Raw genomic sequence first — 22,257 nt, 5'->3', positions numbered from 1 at the left:
TTTTTCCCCACTAATAGTGCTGGTTTTATTACACCGCAATAACAAGCTTTCCCAGAATACACAGAACTGGAAAGGAAACAAACGCTGTACAAAATAATACCACATGAAGGGCAGACATTATTATATGTAAAAAAAAAAAAAAAAAATTGTCTTTAGCTGATTAAAGAAATAGGAAAGAGACTACTTAGTCCTACAAGATTCACTGGGATATTTCATTGAGTCTATAAAATGTGTGTATTAATTAATCACTGTGAAAAGTGTAATGTGCATTGGCAACTTAATATTAAGTGGGTTAAGCATACTCTGGAAGCAGAGCTAATATATATTTTTAGTGGTTGACATTGGCATCACTTAAGAGTATGATGTCACCTACCTGATTATCAGATGAACTTGCTCAATGACACTTTCCATCATATTTTCTGTGTCAGAGAGGATTTTTCTGACATTCATTTTTGTTTTGTTTATCCACAGGAATACTGGTGTGTTTGGGTCTGTTTGCAGTAAGCAAAATGTACTGAAATAAATCCCTGTTTTCTTCTGAATATTTGACCAAACATAGCACAGGGGCTGAGCACTGAGAAGATGATTGTATTAAAAAATGTCCGTGACCTTTCATATATGTCAACAGCGGCCTACAGAAAACTCTGGTCTGAACAAGATACATTCCAGCTTCTCATAAAAGTGAAGTCATATTGATACCGCTGAAATAAGAGCAACGTAAGTCATTTTTGGAAAACACTGTAAAAACATGTGACCTATAAAAGACTGATAAAGAGACAAAGTAAAATGTCACAATGTCTTGTAATGTTAGATATGGTGTACCCATTTCTATGTCTCCCAAGATAAAGGATTTAGTCCATCCAAAGCATTAAACTTTTGCAGGTTATTTACTGTTTTATTCTAATCTAGAAGCAAAGACAACAGAAACTCAAGTATATGCTCCTATATGGCAACCAAGTGTAGGATTCTCATCGTTAAAATGGTAAGGGAAATACTGAAAAATGTATGGGGTGGGGGGGGTTACATATTTTTAAGGCAATGGTATGTTAAATTTAAATATATAATGTTTTTAGGAAGATATTCTATGAATCTGTATACATTACAATTAAATAAATACTGAGAGCATAATTCACATTTTGTATTCATAAACAATAAGGTCCAACTTTAAGCACCGAAGCATTAACAATGGTTTCACTATTATTGCAGGCACAGCATTGTATTCACAGTATTGCCAAAAACAATATTACTATGCTACCATGTCTTAACTGGTGATTCTTTAGCAATGCATTGAGATCACAGCCTGTGCTTTCTTTTCATTGTTCATTTGTTTTTAAATCTGGAGATAAGTACCAGATATAAATTTCAATATAGATCTACATTTTCAACTTTACTTGAAGAGTACCATATTTTAAATGTACCATTATTGCAATAGTGTCCTAGCCTCTTATGTCTGAAATGTGACATAAAAGATGTATCAAAGGTATGACCTTTTGTTCAGCTTTGATTGATTTGATGACAGCAGTGGAATCTTGTCATCAATCTGCAGACAGACTGATAATGGTGATGAGGGACTGCACAAATACAACACTGAATCATCACCCAATGCACACACAAAAAAAGGGAAAAAATCACAGTGCTAATCATGAATTGATGTGTTTAGCTTCATTGTAAACAATGCATCATACTTGGAAAATCAAGAGGAAAGGGAAACTAACCACAGTATTACATTCATCATGACTTGTTGCTATCTAGCTGATAATCAACAGATACAAGATTAATGAGAAGCTTTAAAATCCCATAGTTTGCTTTTTAAGTGTCTATTTTCATTTTGAAATGCAGAGGTAGGCCGGCACCTCAAAAAATAGGTTTATTTCTGTGGCAATCATTCAAAATATTTATTTTCCAGCAAAGGACACTATATACCCATGTATAAAAGCCACCTTTGTTCTACATACTTAGCATAATGTAAAATATGCAGATTAAAAAGTTACATAAGAATAGTTTGAGTTAATACTTCCCCTTAACTTTAACGCCGTCCAAGCTAAAATGATATCCATCACCTACTGGGCACTTATTAATATCCTTTCTTGTCAAAAGTAATTTTAACACAAATATACTTTAGTGAGCTATAAAAGTGAGAATGAAAATATAAATTTTCCATCACTTCTTGCACAACTGCATTAATATAGGATGACTAAAGTATATACTTTCAGGGATTCAATACCATTTCTTAAGTAAGCGTATTTTGGATCTGCACAGTACCATTTTGTTACTAATGTTGTAGGAAGGTGGTGTTTACAAAGTTGTCTAAATTAGTTTGGAAATAGTTTTACACAGCAGCACTGTGCTCCTAAGTCACCACAGGAAGCTGGCCTTCGCAACCCCCGAGACTGGGCCAAATGCTGGCAGTGTCAATAGTCTGTGAGAGTGCTGAATTAGTTTTCATCTGATGCAAGAACCAGACAAAGATTCTTCTTCACCCTGCAGGGGAGGAAGTGACCACAGCCAAGCCAAGCTAGCACCTTCAAAAAAACAGCTTTTGAAAAGAAATTCTGTCAAGTGAAACGAAGTTGCTAACTTATGTAATGTAAAATGCTTAAGATTTTACAACACACTGGGGGCTATAAGTCCTGTCCTTCAGACTGAAGCAGGTATAAATCATTAGTGAGACAGAAAGAGTGAGTGTAGTTATCAATAACACTGGAGTGGAAGGATCAAATTATATCAATTGCCAATGTGAAATATTACAAAGAAAACAAGAAATTACTAAGCTTGTTTGAAATTATTCATAACTAATTTTTCCCCATCATTATAAATCCAATATACAAATTCTGTGTGAAAATAAAATTAAAATGTGACTTTTAAATTCTTGTGTGAACATATACATTTTGCTTTCACCCTTCATGTTTTAGTCAACAGCATTACATTCAGATGTAACAAAACTGACTGTCTGACTCTTTACCTCCTCTAACCAGATTTGGTCCCAATTATGTAGGTATAAGAGCATATTACTGCTCTCCTAACATCTCACAGATTTGTAAAATGAACTCATTTTAAATTAATGCAATACTGCGATTCAATTAACAGTAGGCCTAATTGATAATATACACCTAATACCATTACACTCTATGATCTATGCAGACTAATTTACAAATGTGCTTTGTCTCCCTCTTGTGGTGTGTATTTGGTAAATTTTAATCAAATTAATTAAACCTGTTCTTTAGTGATGTCTACAACAATCTTGTCTGAGCTTTCATCCTAACATGACACACTTTAATGCTCTGTATTATTTTGTTAAATTACATCTATTTTCAACTATTTGGGGAAAAATGTAATTTAATGAAGGAATGTGGAATACCCACTGCACTGCTTAAAACCTTAAAACTGCACAAAAATATATAACTTCTGGATCAATATTAGGTTTGACTTTCATGTGTAATTTTCTGGCATTTTTCTTCAGAAACTGCATTGTAAAGCAACACAAAAATGAAGAATAAAAATAAATAAAAGTCATGTCACCAAAATAAATCAAACTTCATTCCATCTCAATTTCCTAATTTGTTGTTAGCTATGTACACTTTTCACATTGTGAAACACAATTATACATTGGAATACATATAGAAATGCAATTGAGCCACTGGGTATTTGGCCCAGTGTTCATACTAGAGTGACACCAAAACCTGAAAGTTACATTTGCCTGAACATTTAAAGCCACATTACTTCTTCCGTCTCTTCAGGGCCATATCCTGTAATGATCTCAGTATCGGTTTGAAGAACTGTCAAAACTAAATCAAGAGCCCTTCGCCAGGCTTCCAGTTTTACCGTCACATTGTCATAAGCATTCACGTTCTCTATTCTTTCACCAGAAGTGCCGTTACTGGAAGTATCGCTATATAAAAGCAGTTCTGGGAAATCTGAAGTTGAAGAGGCCCCTTTGCGGTTGTGGCTCAAAGACTGATTTATTACAATGTATGCTTCCAGTTTTGAGGACCAAACACCAGTATTACACATCACAGTAGCTACATATTCCTTCCATCCATCAGCCATGTGCTGCAAGATAGTTCCTCTGTACTGACCATCTGGCACTTGTGATAGGCAGTCTGCGGCAACGTGCATGTCCTTTTTCACAAGCTCTTCAAGATGACCAAGACACAGCATTTCAACGGCCCCAGCGCCAGGAAAAAGCTTCCCCTCGTGAAGCGCATGATAGAGACGATACCCACAAGTCCAGAACTGGTCCTCCAGGGCCTGCAGCTTGCCATCCACAGAACTCGTAATGACCGCTGTAACTAACGAGCTCTGCCTGGCAGTGATGTTTACGGACATCATTTTACCTGCTTTAGTTTCTCTCCACATACTTACACATACTCCACGTCCGACACAGCGCTCATTCACATGGGTGACATAGGTCACCGGCAAAGCTCCTGTTGTTTCAGCAAAATCTTTTAAAATATTGTTCTTTACTCTCTGTATTATTAAGATGTTGTGTTTGACACAGGTTTGTGTTAGATTCGTAGAAGCCACTCCCTCTACAAACACTATGTTTACCTTCACTTTCAACAGAGCTGTTAAAGCATCATTCAACCACTCATCTTCCAGATTACGTCCTAATAAATCCAAGTTTTCAATTACATTTCTACAGTGTGTCGGATTGTTAAACCCTAAGTGTCGATATTTTTCATTTAGATCTCCATTAATAAGCACAACCTGAAGTTCCCGATCTTTGAAATGTCTGACTAATGAAGCCTGCTCTATAGACACGAGCGCGAGAAAGCCTGGAATCACACACGATTGTTCTTCGGGCAGCCCAGGAAGCACAAACGTCACAATCTTGCAGACATCAAATGCTGTGGGACTGCAATTTTTTCTCATTTCCTTCTCTGTCTGAAGTCTGTTTGCATCTATGGCTAAATTCATTCCATATACACACCCATGGCTCAAGACATCACCAAGATGGGTAATGTTCACAAATCCTGAACCACTTGACATTGAGCATGACACCTTTGGTAAGCTTTCCAGCTTGGATTTTTGCATAGAATTGTCCTCCTTGGAATTTAAATGTCTGCTATGAGTGAGCTTAATTTTTCGTTGTTTAGATTGTGTTGCCTTAACACCTCCAGTCGATTCTATTCCTGCAGACTTAGCAGCAGGTAAAGCTCGCACATGATGAGAAGAAGCTGAGGCAGATTCATGCGCGTTTCTCAGTAATGCTGTCTGGGAGATTCCTGCCTTTGGGTTACAGGGTAGGCTAACTTGTGAAGTAATATTAAAACTATGAATTTGCTTTTGCAGGTCGTGAACAGCAGAAACATCTTCAATGGCCACACAGCGTACTTTACACACTTCAGAGCAAGACTCCAATGCTGCCGACATCTCCGATACAATATCAGGAACTGGGACCCCTCTGTGAAGGCACTCCAGCACTGCAGTGCTCCACACTCCGGTCATAAAAAGGAGGCCAGTGGTCCCCGTCCTGAACACTTTTTGGTGGGCCAGTACTGTCTCATTGAGCAGCTGGCCAACAGCACACGCCAAATCCAAATGTTCCAAAAGCCGAAACGCTGAACAAGTGAGGACAGATTCCCCGCTCTCCTCATCTTGAACAAACTTGTAGGATTTGTTTGGGCCCAAGAACGTTGTGCCCGTCGCTGCTAAGGCTGCCAACTGCAGCAATCCAACATGGCGCCCCTTGTTAAGTACTTTGAATCCCTGCACAGGCGTCTGCAAATAATTAAAAAACAAAAACAAAACAACAACAGTCTGAAAAAGCATATAGCAAAAATAAAGAAATAATAAATATAATGAATTGTTATTAGAAAGCATGTGACAGCATCTGCTCCTTAAAATTGTGTTCACTGGAATGTGTAGTGATGCTGAGATGTGCATTTGATTCAATATATACAAACTCGCGGAAATGTCGGCTACAACAACGTGGCAAGTGTGTAATTGTTCATATGCACAGAGGTCGTGTACGTGTTGCGCAGATTTCCGCAGTTCTGCGCAGATCCGCAGAATTCCACCGATCCCATTGGCGGAGCAGCGCAGAACTGCGGAAATCTGCGCTACACGAACGCTTGATGTGCTAGTAACACAGCACGCATGAAGAACCACAACACGCACAGCATGATGCCAGTTAATGTATCCCTATGTGGAAAACACGTTTCGAAGTCACACAAAAAAACGGAAAAAGGTGTGCCACCCTCTTGTGAAAAGAGAAATGAATACAAACCTGTGCAGGACAAGGTAATTTCGCCATGTCTGTTTGCACCCCTAAACTCACGACAGTTCCTCCACGCATGCGCAGTGTCTCTTTGCTCCCGGGCGCCAATTCTCCCGCTTGTTACTAGGATACCAAGCAAGCAGATGTAACCGAACTGATAGCTGACGCCCCGCCTACGTGACTTCCGATTGGAGAGAAAGTATATTTACCACTTGGTAAAGTAATATCTCGTTTCCTATTGGACAGACTCGGTGTCATTTACCTGGATTTGAGTCCTTGCACAAGTTAGGTTGTAAATCGCGTGTTTACTGACGATTTAGCTGTAGGTTAATTGCAGTCCTCTGAGATATCGTATTTAGGTGGTTACTACTACTATTAAACATTTAGAAATGGTAAGTTAACTCTAACTTTCACATACGTTTTGAATGATAAATTAGTAATTTGCATCGCTGTCTGCAACTCTGTAAAAGTTAACTGTTGAAATGGCTTTTAAAAACTGAAACGTAAATGCAAATAATCGGTAAATGAATATATATATATATATATATAAGTAAATGACAGGCTCGAGTAAGATAGAGAGAGAGCGAGAGAGAGAGACAGAAAAGGAGGTCAATCAACGGTAAAACGCACTAGAATGATTGTGTTCCATTCGCATTGCCACATTAATCCCGTCATTTAATGAACTGCAAACAACAGATGGCGATTATGTTCTCCTTTACATCAGGTTCATATGGGTCAGGGGTCAAACTTTTTTGTATGTCTGTTCCCTTTCCTGTACTACTAGTCTCTAAACCACATGATGTAGTCAATGCAAATTATTACCATGAAGAACAGATCCAAAATTACATTATGTTCTCCTTTACATCAGGTTCATATTGCATTTCAATCAAATGAAAGTATGCAGGATCAATATACTGCAACTGCAAATAAAATAAACCTTACTGGAAAGTTTAACTGGTTGTGGAGAAACGTTTTGTGCCTGGAGGGGATGTCACAGCTAAGCCTGGGACTTATTAAGCATTGGACGCCCAGAGATTTATTTTCTGTCATCCTATACCTGTTTATGGTTTCCCTCCTTCCTGTCATTAACAGTGGTTTACTTTTACATTATGTATTAATCACAATCTTGTATTCTTGCTTTAATCTGTGCAGCGCTCTGTGGCACCTTTGCGAAGGGTGCTGCAGCAAGTAAAATTTGATGATTGGTGTTTCGTTTATAAGCTTTTTCAGACCTGCAGTTTGCTATGAAACTCTTCTGTGTGTTCCATCAAGTGCCTAACGTTTACATTTTATTTCACAGAATGGATTGTATGATCAAAATATTGGGAAAATGATTATTATTTTTAATTATATTTTGTTTTCAAGGCTGCTAGCTACAGGAAGCCTGGCCTTGGCTCTAATCAGCGGAAGAAAGGTGGTCCTAAACCAGATTTGACAGAAGAACAAAAGCAAGAGATCCGGGAAGCATTTGACCTGTTTGATACTGATGGTTCAGGAACCATTGATGTTAAAGAACTGAAGGTAATCCATACTGTGGCATTAATGGCACATGCCTAATCAATATTGATTTCAGACATTTGTATCCCATGTGAGTTTTTAATGTTCACTGACAAACTTGCTCTACTTTAAATAAACCCCTGCTCAAACTAACAATATTTAATTTCTACTTTCCACGTGTGTTGTTTCTTACACATTTTAAATGTTTAAACATCCAGAAAGTGGGAGTATGAAGTTTTGAGAATTAGTCTTGTCAAAAGCAGGTATTCATATTATTGTGTTTTAAGGTTCAAGTGCTCTGTTAAATGATTAGGCTGTAGCCTAATTATGTCTTTGATCTTTGGTTTAGGTTGCTATGCGTGCATTGGGTTTTGAACCAAAGAAAGAGGAAATCAAGAAGATGATAGCTGACATTGATAAGGAAGGCTCTGGGACTATTGACTTTAATGATTTCTTGTGCATGATGACACAGAAAATGGTATGTATATATTGTACCTACATTTCAACAGTCAATTTTGTAAAATCGACCTATTGTTCTAACTGTATTGTAAAACAATAGGAATGCAGATCTAGGTGCGAGGATATGACCCTTCATATTGAATGATATTCTGCATTTAAGAAATATGTTCCCTTTTTCTCGTATATAGAGCGAGAAGGACTCGAAGGAAGAAATCATGAAGGCCTTTCGATTATTTGATGATGATGGAACTGGAAAGATCTCTTTTAAGAACCTTAAGAGAGTTGCTAAAGAACTTGGAGAAAATTTAACTGACGAAGAACTGCAGGTAAATGAAAGAAAAATTTAGGTTACAGGCTTGTTTATATGTATGTGTTTCTTGTGATATCTATTTAATAATTTACAAAGATCTGAATGTATATTCTTTCAGTCCCAGGCAGAATATAAGTAAAGTCACATCCACAGTTTCTTTCTTTCTAAAACATGTCCTGTGTCTGTGCGCAACAGGAAATGATTGACGAAGCTGACCGTGATGGAGATGGAGAGATTAATGAGCAAGAATTCTTAAGGATCATGAAAAAAACCAGCCTGTATTAAAACTGAATAACAATACTGTTGTTTTTAGCAGAATATTTTGCACTTTGAATTTGTTAATGACAATTAAACTTAACCAGTTGTCAGGTTATGTATTTTTGTGTAATTCATTTTTAAAAATATATTGTATATGGTACAAGGTCTACTTGAAAATGCTGGAGTAAAATAAAAATGTCTTCATAAATTGAGAATATGTATTTTTTTGTGTGTATTTTTGTAATTTATTTATTGACGAAGCAGAAGAAATTATTTCCCACAAATACAACATTAGATAGTATGGTTTAATGGTGTGAGAGCTTAGGGACATTTTCAAATGGTGGAGGGTTTCATAAAGAGAGGTGCAGAGATATTAGGTTATATTTACATGTAGGGCAGCTTAATTATAGAAGTCTGATTCATATCAGGAGAGGTTTCACATAATTACTTATCCACAGCTCTGGAGGAGGTGTTATTAAGGATAATGCATCCAACACCAACTGGCCTGTTTGAAAAAGTAATTGCCCCTCTGAATGCAACTGTTTGCGCCACCTTTAGCAGCAACAACTGCAACCAAACGCTTCCTATAATTGGAGATCAGTCTTTCACATCACTGTGGAGGAATTTTGGTCTACTCTTCTTTGCAGAATTGCTGTAGTTCAGTGACAGTGGAGGGTTTTCGAGCATGAACTGCCACAGCATCTCGATGAGATTCAAAGGTCATCAATGTGTATTTTTGAAAATGTGAGATAAGCATTAATGTTTCTTTTTGTCAGCATTGTTTTGCGCCTTGCAACTCTCCCCTGAATTCCATTTTTGCCCAGTCTCTTTCTTATTGTCGAATCATGAACGCTGACCCTAGCTGAGGCTAGAGAGACCTGCGGTTCTGGGTGTTTTTGTGACTTCCTGGATCGGTCGTTGCTGCGCCCATGGAGGAATTCTGGAAAGCCGGCCACTCCTGAGAAGATTCACCACTGTTCCAAGTTTTCTCCATTTGGAGATAATGGCTCTCACTGTGGTTCACTGGAGTCCCGGAGCCTTGGAAATGGCTTTGTAAACCTTTCCAGACTGATACATCCCGACAACCTTTTTTTTTTTTTCCCCTCCTCTATCTCTTCCGGAATTTCTTTTGATCGTAGCATAGTGTGCTGCTTGTTGAGACCTTGTAGCCTACTTCACACTGATGGTAAGGTTCTATATAAGTCATGTTTAGATTCAACAGGGCTGGCAGTAATCAAGCCTGGGTGTGTCTGCTCTAATTAAACCCAAAGATCATTTAAATGTGGTTAATGTGTTGATTGAGTAACTAAGGGGGAAATTACTTTTTCACACAGGGCCAGTTGGTGTTGGATAGCTTTTTTCCTTAAATAAATACAATTATCATTTAAAAACAGAATTTTGTGTTTACTTGGGTTCTCTTCTTATATTACATTTTGTTTGGAGATGTGAAACCATTCAGTGTGTCAAATATGCAAAAATGGAGGAAATCAGGAAGGGGGCAAATACATTTTCATGGCACTGTATATTGGTATGTCTCAGTACCAGAATGCAGTGCTCAGAATGTACAAGCTGTGCAGACACATTTTTGCTCAAGACAATGCAGATTCCATTCAACCTACTACATAATTACTTCAAGATTACAAATGAAACAGGATGCAGGGGATGTACAGGTCCGTTCAGTATGGAAAACAGACACATTTTATAGTTATGTGTGTCTGAAACAGACTGGCCTGCCATTTGTTTAAAGCTAGCTCCCTCCGATACTTTTACAGAACATTCTCAAAATATGCATTTCTAGGAGCTTCTGGCAACCAAACAAGGTGGACAGGACTGTCCTTTTTACTGTTTGTTTTGTTCTTGGCTAACTTCTCCAATTTCATTCTTCAGCTCTTACCTGTGACAATTATTCTTTGTAAATAGTAAAAATGATAATTAGTCTAATATAAATTCAGATTAATAGGCGATATTAGACCTCTGCCACAAGAAAAGTGCATGTTTGTGCCAGCTGGGGAATTAAACACACACACATTGTGTATAAACAGCAGAGTAAACATTTGTACATTGAATGTGAATGTGCATACCTTTTAAGATAAGTATTTCCTTATGCAGAAGTTTGAAAGAAACCAGTAAGAGTTGTCACACGGACCAAGATTTCCTGGCAATTTTATTTAACCACTAGAGGGCATTAATGTCATATTTTGTGACTTTACTTGAAACCCTAACAATATTTGGTTCCAATAGGTGTTTAGTTATAGTTAGTGATAGTCATTTTGGTCACAGGCCCATTTTATATGCTGTTCCACACAAAGTTCAATTAGAAAGCAGGTTGTTGTACACATTTGATCTCAATAGCAGTGCAATTTGAGTTACTTAACAAAATGAGTGGTAGAATTGGGAAATCATGTACATTGAAATACAAATGTGGCATGCCATATGTAGGAAACAAAAGTCATTGGGATTATGTCCTAGCACAATTGGAAGCTACACAGTTTTCAACCACCTACTCCTACTCCTTCCCCTACTCCTCTGTTTATTTACTTTTTTGCTATTACACACATCACATTGTTTCACAGATTACACAAGTGATTTTAAATGAACAAAAAACACAGACACTGAAACAATGAAACAGAAGAACAATAGGACAGAACAGACCCTTCAGACCCTCATCTCCCCATACAGACCACTGCGCTCTTCCGGTGCCAGAAGACTAACTCTGCCTCCTCTCCACTCTCCTTCCTCCAGAGCTGCTCCTTTTCATCCTTTGCCCCTAAATGGTAGAACGACCTTCCCACGGAAGTCAAAATAGCAGAGTCTCTGACCTCCTTCTGGTGATTACTCAAGACACTTATTTTCAAACTGTACTTGTAATTTAGTAATTTATTCTCCTGTAAGTTTGCACTCATACGTTTTGTCATACTCTTGCCTTTGCATTACTAGTACTCATATTGTTTATTTTGATTCCTCTATGCTCCCTTTCCCTTGGCCCTTGACTGTGACTTAACATCTTGTCTGCACTTATCAACTTTTACAATCTAGGATGTAAGACCTCATATATTGTTTACTGTATATCTCCTATACACTTTTGGAAATTGGAATTTGTAAAATGTATTATGCCTTGAACTTCATTGTATTATTGCAATATACTCTTATATTTTGTAAGTCGCCCTGGACAAAGGTGGGTAGAAACGTTTCCAATTAATGCTGGGGTTGTAGTGGTTTAAATTGGCTTAGAAGCCACTACACCACATATACGTATTCTTAAGTATATTCTTAACATTGATCATAAATAAGATTCTAATTTAATGCTTTAATTGACACTAAAGTATTAGTGACATTTTACCATTACCTGTAGGCTATACCTGTATAATATTACAGTTCATAACTAATTTCCAAATACAATGACTCTGACCTTATTATGTATGTATGTATTTATTTATCAGTTTATTTGGAATACACTTTTATCCAAGGGGACTTTAACAGGTTTTACAAGGTTACAGTATACTCAGTATTATATTTGTTACAATATAGAAAACAAATTATGTCTAGATAAGTTATAGTGGAAGACGGAGGGGAAAGTGCAAACCAATACAATTAATAAAATTCAAATTGTCCATAGGCAAGAGTAATTCAGTGGGCAAGCAAGGAAAATGTCAATCAAAATAGACACAGGGACAGGCATGGGAGAAGAGAAGAGAATACAGGTTTGAGGAGGTTTTAGAATAGATGGTGCTGTCTTGTGTTACACAAACAAATTATGTCTTCACTTGGTTGTAAGGTAGGGGTAAGACTGACCATTAGAACATGATCAGCACATCCATTGAGAAGTCTGTGAGATCTGGATTGATAGGCCTATCGACTAAACAATTTTGTCTAATAGCATTAGCATTGTTACATTTACAGTACTTTTAAGACATTTTGTAGATAACGTGGTATTGATTTTGACAATCTCTGTAAGCCTTGGAACTGATTAGCCTCTTCCCAACTGATTGCACTGGTTTGTTCTGTGTGCTCAATTATTTAATTTCATTAAAGCAAACTACTGTAGTATGAATTACACAGCTGAACCTCGACAGAACTGAGCAGTGAAATAGCAATCCTTGCCTTATTAAGAATGAAACTGAAACAGAATAAGATGTGGGTGGTCCTTTTATATGTTTCATAAAGGTCTGAAACACTTTCACATGAGGGTCTGCCTCAAGAAAATAAAGACAGATGAGAAAGGGAAAGATGCATGTTTTTATCAGTTATTTGGTCAATTTTGATGTTTCATTTCTTTAATGTATTGATTTAAAGGCACCAAGTCTCAGATGTGGTTTTATGTAATAAGTTAGTATAAGGCATGTAAAAGTCATTTCTTATAGATCCCCTTTACTATAATATGTTCAGTCCATTCACAGAACCCTTTGTTATACTGGTGATTTTTACTATAATGGCTGAAGCTGGCAATTTATTTTAACACAGTTAGCCTAACTTCCAATTACAGAACAGAGACTGAGAAGAGGGGTCAATTACATATTTATATAGAATGGAAATTATCTGAATTCCTGTCAATAATAAATTAATGTTGTGCCTACTCTACCCCACTTTTTTTGTTGTTGTCTTATAGCCTGGAACTAAAATGCAGTAAAGAAAAAAAAATATCTCCACTTCCTACCCCACAACTTCCCAATTGAAAAAATATTCTATACATTATTGGAACATTAAATAAAAATAAAAACAAAAACAGCTTGGTTGAATAAGTGTCCACCTCCTTGTAATAGCAATCCTAAATTAGTTCAGGCATAAGCAATCACTTTCAAAATCACACAGCAATTTAAGTGGCATCCACTTGTGTTAAATTGTAGTTATTCCCATGATTTCAGGATAAATTAAGCAGTTCCTGTAGCTTCCCTCTGCTGGGGTTTCAAAGCAACGACTCAACCATGAGCACCAATGAGCTTTCAAAAGAACTCCAGAACAAAGTGGTGAAAAGGGTAAGAAAAGGCCTCAAATATCCTTTGGAGTAGGGTCAAGATGATTATTAAGAAGTGGAAGGTATATGGCACCACAAAGATCCTGCCTAGATCAGGCCATACCTCCAAACTGCATGAGGAAGCAAGAAGTAGATTGATCAGAGAGGTGTGCATGTGACAATAATGTCCTAAGAACTACATGGTACTCATGAAAGCCCACCTTGAATCCCATTTGAAGTATGCTAAAAAAACACACACTCCAGAGATTCTGTAGCCATGTGGCAGAATTTGGCACAAACCCAACACAACACATCACCCAATTAACTGTGAAGCATGGTGGTGGCAGAATCATGTTAGGGGTATGTTTCTCACTGGCAGGGCTTGGGACTCTTGTCAGGATAGAAGAGAAAATGAATGGAGCAAAGTACAGAAAAGTCCTTGAGGAAAACCTGCTGCCCTCTGTAAGAAAGCTGAAACTGGGACGGAAGTTTACCTTCCAGCATGACAATGACCCAAAGTACACAGCCTACACTGGAGTGATTAAGGAACAAAAAGGTAAATGTCCTAGATTGGCCCAGTCAGAGCACCAGCTTAAATCCAATTGAAAATGTGTGACATGACTTAAAGATTGCTGTCTATCAATGTTTGTATCACAGTACCTCTTTGTGTTATCATAAAACCAGAACAACAACAGAGACAGAGTGACACATTTTCTATACAGCTTAAACTATGCAACCATGGAATGTTATTCTCCTAACTGATGAATAATAGTACATTATGTTAAGAGGTTTGCCATGCATGCATTGGAGATCACCATGTCATCACCATGTTCATACTCTGGTCTCCTTTCATATCCTTTAATTGTTATGGAGGACATTCAGCACAATGGTTGCACTGATCTCTGGATATCCGATATACAGTACAGTATAACTGCTGGAGCATGCAAATATAACATCCTTTACATCCTTTTGTTCTCCGGGACCGGTGTTACTCCAGGCCTGCAATGATCCCACAGCTAATCAGCAACCAAGGACAACCCCTTCAAGTGAACCTCGAAGAAGCAGTCCTCTTCCATTTGGAATTCAGGGATTTCCTTTCCAAAAAACAATCAAAATAAATAAATCAAGTAGCACACATGATTTCCTCGGTTCTTGAATGTTGTTCTTTTTTGTTTTTCAATATGAATGTGGAACACTGGGATTCATTATCACTAGGTGACCTGATTATGGATTTGATGTATTTATGTCAATCTATTTTTAAAACAGCTATTTTTAAGATGCATTTGAAGGCGTTATCAGAGGGTTGTATTCAAAGGTTAAATTCACTTTAAGTACGAGGGTCCTAAACATTCACCTCCCACCCAATTTAAGCCCTTTAGTACGTCAGTCAAATGGCATATCTTTTTATTCTGTTTTAACACGCCTACCTATTAAAGTGATTCCCCTGAGCACTGCCTCCAGCTTCTCCAGCTTCATGGAAATGACGTCTGACGATCAGACTTTCCCACGCAAAACCATGAACCCTTGACATTATTCTGATATTTTTTCCCTCTTGCACTGGATGTTTTACATCCTTCCATTCCTTTCAGCGATATTTATTTTTGTCAAAGGGGTTGACATGTAGAACGTAAAAACTTTCTCTTCCCAAACTAGGCGCGAGTTGACTACATTGCAGAACTAGGCGTGAAATTGTTTTTCATGTGTAGTATTGCTGCATTGTATGCCTATAACCTTTGTTTTGGCACAACAGCTTGTAAAAAATACAATGCTTTGATTAACACTTTCAATTTCAAACTGATTAATGTACAATTAATACAAATCGCTGAATCAAATTTCTAATGTAAATGGGTCATTCTGTACAATTTCAAGAGATTTACCTGGCAACATGCAAATCAGTGCCATTATCCAAAATTTACAACTTTGTCAGTCATTTGTATCATAGTTTGGTGAAAAAAATGGTAAACTACTGGTAAACTTGGTTGATTAACAGTTGGATAAATGTTTGTTGTTACCCAGCTAACACACAATGTTGCCACAACATTGTAGCAATGTAATGTATGTTGCCACAATGTTGTGTGTTAGCTGTGTAATGTAAATTCATTAACATTTAGTAACCTTTCTAACATTGTGCAGAGGACTTCATATCTGATGTATAGAATCTCTGAAATAGTTTTTTAGCCGTCTGAAAGATGTGGTATAAATATAATGGGAGATAAATATAATGTTATCCTATCTTGAAGCTTGATGTTTTTCTGTTGATGCAGTGTTTGGGCAGTGTCTGCAGTTTCCATCCTTTGGATGAGAACTAAGGTCTTGACTCTCTGTGGAAATAAAAAATCCCAGGGCATTTCTCAAAAAAAGTAGGGGTATTAACCTGGTGTCCTGGACAAATTTCCAACTATGACTCAAATATTGTCTCTATAAATAATTGGCAGTATTCTTTCTCTGCTCACCTCTCCTCTGAGTAACTGATGTGTGGTGAGCATACTGGCACACTATGGCTGCCATTGCATTATCCAGGTGGGTGCTATACACTGGTGTTGGTGGAGGTGGGACCCCCTAACATGTAAAGGGGGTCTAGATTTGCGTGTCTAGATAAAGCGCTATATAAGTGTAATGATTATTATTATTAAATTATTATTATTAAAGTCTTCATATTAAGTAAATAATACAGACCATTTTACTTTAAAAGCAAAACAACAAAATATTTGTTAATCTAATTGTTTATTTTTTATGTGCTTTCCTAAAATACAAATACCTTTCAGATGTTATAAAATTAGTCTCCCCTGCACCACAGAAATGCACGCATACTCTGTTATTTTAATTGAGGGAGGCCACAGTAACGGTTTCAACACAATATGTGCATTTCACCTTCTTTAGCTTCTCTTTTGTGTGTTACCTTTCCTCTCTTTTAGAGCTAACACTTGTGGTCCAGCACTGGCTGAGGACTGGAAGACAGCATAGACATCATTCTCAGCTTGCACTCCCAGTTCAATGGGATCCTGTCATTTTGTCACTGCATCACAAGCTTTTCATCACCAGCAACAATCAGGGATGAGAATGGTGGATTGAAAAAAACTAATAAAAGAAATGTGTGCTAATTTGCATAATGTATTGATGACATCATATTATTATGCATAATAGTATGCATATTAGCATATACATTTTTACAGGTAATACATATACACAAGATAAAACATCCCCATGTGGTTTAAAATGTTATCTCGAATAGTAATCTTTTTTTTTTTTTTCCAAGCACTGGGTTTATGTATAGTTATTGATTTTATTTGCATGAAACATGTTAACCTTCCAGTAAAGGCATCTTACTCATAGTAAACGGTATTCGCAGTGACGTGTGCATGTCAACTTTAATTTGTATTTTATTCAATACAGAAAAATTGTTGGAAATAACGAATCGCTGTAAAACCGTTGATGAATATACCCCGGTGTTCAGTAAGATTAAAAAAAGATTAAAACTACAGATTACTGAAAGGTGTAAATACTAAAGACACCGGAACACAATAACCTTGACATTTGAGTTAACTATAAAAAAGGCTCCCTTCTACAGTTTGTGTCAACATTATATAGCCTATTTTTCCATATATAATAATAATAATAATAATAATAATAATAATAATGGATCAATTACAACGAACTTGCAGAGTTTCTTAAATGATCCTGGATATTGTTCCTCCGTGATTTTCAGTCACACAGCTTACATTAAGCTCTTGTGGGATCTTCTGTGCATGTAGTGAAAAAAATCCAAACAGATTTGATTTTCAAAACATTTGTTTTACATGTACATTATATTGCACAACAATTGTGGATAAAGAAAAAATTAAGCAAAACAACACAGGTATGCTGGCTGGGGGACTGCTCTTTCATAAGTATTGAATGTGTTAATGTACATAGGCTATGAGCGACATCTGAAGTGTGTATGTGTGGATCCAACAGTTGAGTCAACAACAGTTCATCACCAGTTGACAATTCACCAATTTGCACATTCACTTTTCACATTTACAAATTACACTCGGCCTGTCTCTTTTGATTTAGATCAAATACTTCGTACTGTCCTATTATTCCAAAACAGCCTCTTATTAAATAGTACAGTTACCCACAGCAGTTGTAGTTGGTTTTTCAACTCTTTCATTTCACCTTTTTTCATAGATAACTCTAAAGCCCGGGACACACCAGCGCCAAAGATCCTCTATTTAAACAAGGGCTGCGTCCAAAACCCATGGCTCCCACTCATGTTAACCAATGAAATTCCAAAACTTTCCCATGACTTTTCCATAACTTATTTCCAAATCTCCATGACTATATAGGTGAATTTAAATGAGGCACAACCACTATAATATAAACTTCAGATGTGTGCAGGATTTGGTGGATAAATCTAAACTACAACTTTTACAAATATATCTGATAGAGTAAATCAGAGTGGGCACAGCCGGCTGTTCTAGGACCACCTAAAAGGGTTCATTTAGATTTTAAAATGAAAATTAATGATACGTTTATGAACAAAATTAATACAATCATGATAATTTCAGGTCAATTTATAAGTTACATTACTTTTCCAAAACTTATGGATATTTTATTATATTTCCAAAAATGTCCAGGCCTGGAAAATTTTATTTCACATTCCATACATTTTCCAGGATTTCCATGACCCATGGGAACCCTGAAAACCGCATACTACATACTATGCACTACAATTACACTGAAGTAAGTACTGCGGACGTATGTACTTTAAGATCATAGATAAACAGAATGCACATATTTGAATGCACTAATTGTGTAATAAAATTGCGCCATGTTAAACGTTCCCTTCACAATTTAATGATGACTTCCTGTAAACAAAATACACCACGGTAAATTAAAAATTTCTGACTTCTATTTACATTCATATAAATAATTATTTACATACCTAGCCTATCTGTACAGTTTTTGCTACTTACACTTGAAAACAGACTTGTCCGCCAATTTCATAGACAGGAAATGACCGCGTCAGGCACGCCCCCTTTTTTCCACATGGCCTTATGGGATTGAAAAGTGTCCAGTGCTCCCATACTTCATTTTTGAACGGAAGAAATATCCACCCGGGTACTTTTCACATACTATTATACTGTGTATTTGGCCATACTACTAATGGTGGCGTATTTGGCATACTATTTAGTACGCTAGTATGCGGTTTTGGACGGAGGCAAGATAGTAAACTCCTCCTTTTCTTCCGTCTTTGAGACGCAATGCATTATGGGCTTTTCTACCAATGTAATAATAACCCACATGCTCTCTCTTATATTTTGAGTAGATGTCGATCACCCGTCTATCGCAACTAAACCGGTATTTACTAAACCGGGGCTCCGTTCCTCATAGCTGGTTCAACTAATTCAGGCTAATCAGACGTTAGCCGGATTCAGTTAACCCGATCATTTAAGTCAGGCTATGTCCGTTCCTCGAAGCCGAATAAGGGCTAAACGTGTTCGGTTAGCTCGGTTCCGACTGAAGAAACCCGGGGACACGCCTGTTCGTGTTGCCTCAGGAGGGAGGATTGCGGAGCACAGAAACCATTTGAGTCAGCCAGACTGAGCAAGACCTCATGGAAAGTAGTGAGGAACATAGAATACATTTTCACAGTTACATGCATCACTGCTGCTGCTGCCAAGTCCAGAGAGGAAGCATGGCAAAAAAAAAAACACTTCTTTTTAAATATATATTTTACAATATATATTACAAGGGCTATGTATTTACCCCATTATAATAATTTCACACACATCCAATTTAAATATGCATAGTAATGGAATGTAACATGGACTTTTAGTTTGCTGCATCAGAATAGTTAGATCTCTATTGTTTTGTCATATTTTGCCTGTGTTCTTTTCTAAAAATATACAATACTATAGTATTATTTTGTACTAATCAATCTGTCTGATATAAATGGTTTATTTGCCTTTTTAGCCAAAATAACAGGAAATTATCCCATCATATTGACCTGTGAGATGAACACTATTAGATCACGTCATAAAACAAATATTTAAGCAATGATTTCTGACAAATAATATTATTTCCTACACCTTCCTTGAATCTCTGAGATAATGAGTCTCTGAATATTCTTGAGTCATGCACAGAGAATGCCACTTGGGTTCAATATTTAAAATGAGGCAGGTGGATTCACAGATCATAAGGGAATAGATGATGTACAGTATTATTCAAAATCTGATACCTTACTGTCTAGCACAGGCATTATCCCAGCTAACACAACCTTGTATAATAAATTATGTTGCTGCAACGTTGTGGCAACATTATGTGTTAGCAGGGGTATAATTGTCATTAATGTCATAAGCACCTGTACATTAATGCTGTGAAATGACTTCCTGTTCACAAAATCTGACTCGTTTGTTCCTCAGGGTGCCTTGATGTGGATCTGACTGCAGTCCATAAGCACCAAAGACTATGGATCTTTGTATAATAATGTAGTCTATAATACAATAGCGATAGGATTACATATTAATTAAATTGCGTAACCTTGTAGCAGCAGATTTGCTGATATTTTGAACTGAGTATAGGAATGCGCCACTAGCAAAAAAGCACTAGGTAATATATGGAGATGAACTTTTAAGCTTGCTTCGAGCAACGGAAAAAGCAAAGCTTCTGTGAAGTTATCCTGCAAGTTATCTGAACGGGGTCCAGGCCTCAGTCTTGATGCGTTCTCATGAATATTCATGAAGCCGCTATTAGAGACGGCACTTTGGCGATAAAGCGTTCTTGACAGGTCAAGTGAAAAGCTGGTATGTTAAGAAGGGGTGTCTGTAATACAATCCAGGTGCATAGTGTTAAAAAATGCTATTGTTTTTTAAATAAATATTTGAATTTGAAATGAGGCAGGTTTTCCATTATATAGATCAGGGGTTCCCAATGTGCGGCCCGGGGGCCAAATGTGGCACGCGAAGATGTTTGGTATGGCCCGCCAAAGCCAACCTATAACCACCCCTTTTCTGAAGATTCACTATATATTTACACTTCATGAACATTTTCTGTTAAAAATTGCACATGTAACTTGGGGGAACATGATAAAACAACAAAGTTAATAAATGTTCCCTAACAGAAATGTATAGGAAATAAAATTGGTGGTTAATATTGTACTGCGGGCCCCCCATCCCATGCAACCTTGGGAACCTGGCCCTCCATCACCAGACATTGGGAACCCCTGATATAGATGTACCGGAACACTGTGTTACTCCCACAATGCATTGCGTCTCAAAGACGGAAGAAAATGGGGAGCTGACTATAGAGTTGATGTCTTGTTTATAGACGGTCTTTGGTGTTACAGCAACGCGTCTCCCAAGTGTCAAAAGGCAGCAATCCCATTTTTTGAAAAAAAACTATACAATTACAGAACTGTATTTTATGGTTAAAAATAAATGTCTGTGTTTTGGGAAGACTCCAATGAATCATCCACTGAAAAGTAGGTGGTGAAGGTAGAAGATTATGAAGAACAGATTTTGTTAATGAAGTCAGGGAATCCATATTTTTGTATGCTTGTGCTTTATGTACTGTTTTGAACAGGACCCTCCTCCCGGCCGATCAGCCATTATATAGTTTTTTTAAGCCTTAAGGTATAAAACTCTGACGGGTGGGGAGATGGGAGATATATTAATTATAGGCTATACTTCCTAATATGAAGGAGACATTGGATACATAACCTATAGGCAACTACAAAAAAATGGTGATGATGATAATGATTATTGTTATAAACTACTTAATACATGTGGCCCATAATGTTCAACATTATAGTGGTGATGATGTCACTCAGGATTGGAGTGCCAGTGGTCTATGTGTCTATTTGTCAAAAATGAGGAAGAATCTTGATGCAACAAACTGAGCTACCTGGTGAAAATACGCATGCGCACTGAACACACCCATAAATCTGCTGGTAATAATTATATACATTTAAAATGATTTTGCCTGTGTTATTTCAGTGACTAATTTGCTATTTTCGCATAGATGACAGGATGAGCTGCCTCGGTTTTGAAGGGTTAAAATACAGTAAGAGTGTTGATAAACAGCTCATAGCCTATTCTGGCAGGTCCTTTCTGTCTGACGAGCTTTATAATGTTTTCAATCAGGGCAGCTCATCCCAAGCAGTAGCCCATTTTTTTCAGACTACCAGGCTAATGCATCCCTCTGTCGGCTTGTTTCATGCCGCGCAGACTGTCCTCAATCTGCGCACAATATGACCATTTACTCAATGAGAGCTCAGACTTTCCACAGTACATGTGAAAACTCTTTACATGATCTAATAGTCCAGTAATACATATTGGGAGGACTATATATATATATATATATATATATATATATGAACCAGTATGTAAACATAATGTGCAGTGCAGCAGGTGGATATGTGTTGTGGGCGATCACTCAATGTAATGTTTTTGCTGTACGTGATACATTTATTTGAACTAGTTGCCTTCTGGTATATTAACGTTTAAAAAAGGAATTACATATTGCACTATTATGGCAAGCCAAATGATCATTTAGAGATATCTTCAATTCATTTAAAGATAT

The 22,257-nt window shown here is 37.1% G+C and overlaps 2 protein-coding genes across 2 annotated transcripts; one reads left to right on the top strand and one right to left on the bottom strand.

Moving 5' to 3' along the window:
• bbs12 (Bardet-Biedl syndrome 12) lies at positions 1-6,318 on the bottom strand. The gene is made up of 2 exons (XM_066719839.1): positions 6,230-6,318; positions 1-5,721 (listed from the first exon to the last, which is right to left on the bottom strand). Exons 1-2 carry the CDS (start codon positions 6,296-6,298, stop codon positions 3,706-3,708), a joined length of 2,085 nt encoding a protein of 694 aa, XP_066575936.1. The 5' UTR covers positions 6,299-6,318; the 3' UTR covers positions 1-3,705.
• A 144-nt stretch (positions 6,319-6,462) lies between these two features.
• On the top strand, positions 6,463-8,959 carry cetn4 (centrin 4). The gene is made up of 5 exons (XM_066719838.1): positions 6,463-6,612; positions 7,586-7,741; positions 8,067-8,195; positions 8,365-8,502; positions 8,682-8,959. The coding sequence occupies exons 1-5, from the start codon at positions 6,610-6,612 to the stop codon at positions 8,769-8,771; spliced, it is 516 nt and encodes a 171-aa protein (XP_066575935.1). The 5' UTR covers positions 6,463-6,609; the 3' UTR covers positions 8,772-8,959.
• The last annotated feature ends 13,298 nt before the right edge of the window (positions 8,960-22,257 follow it).

Source organism: Amia ocellicauda, chromosome 13 (assembly GCF_036373705.1).
Source record: "Amia ocellicauda isolate fAmiCal2 chromosome 13, fAmiCal2.hap1, whole genome shotgun sequence".
Classification (NCBI taxonomy): Eukaryota; Metazoa; Chordata; class Actinopteri; order Amiiformes; family Amiidae; genus Amia; species Amia ocellicauda.
This window is presented reverse-complemented; position numbering and strand designations above follow the sequence as displayed.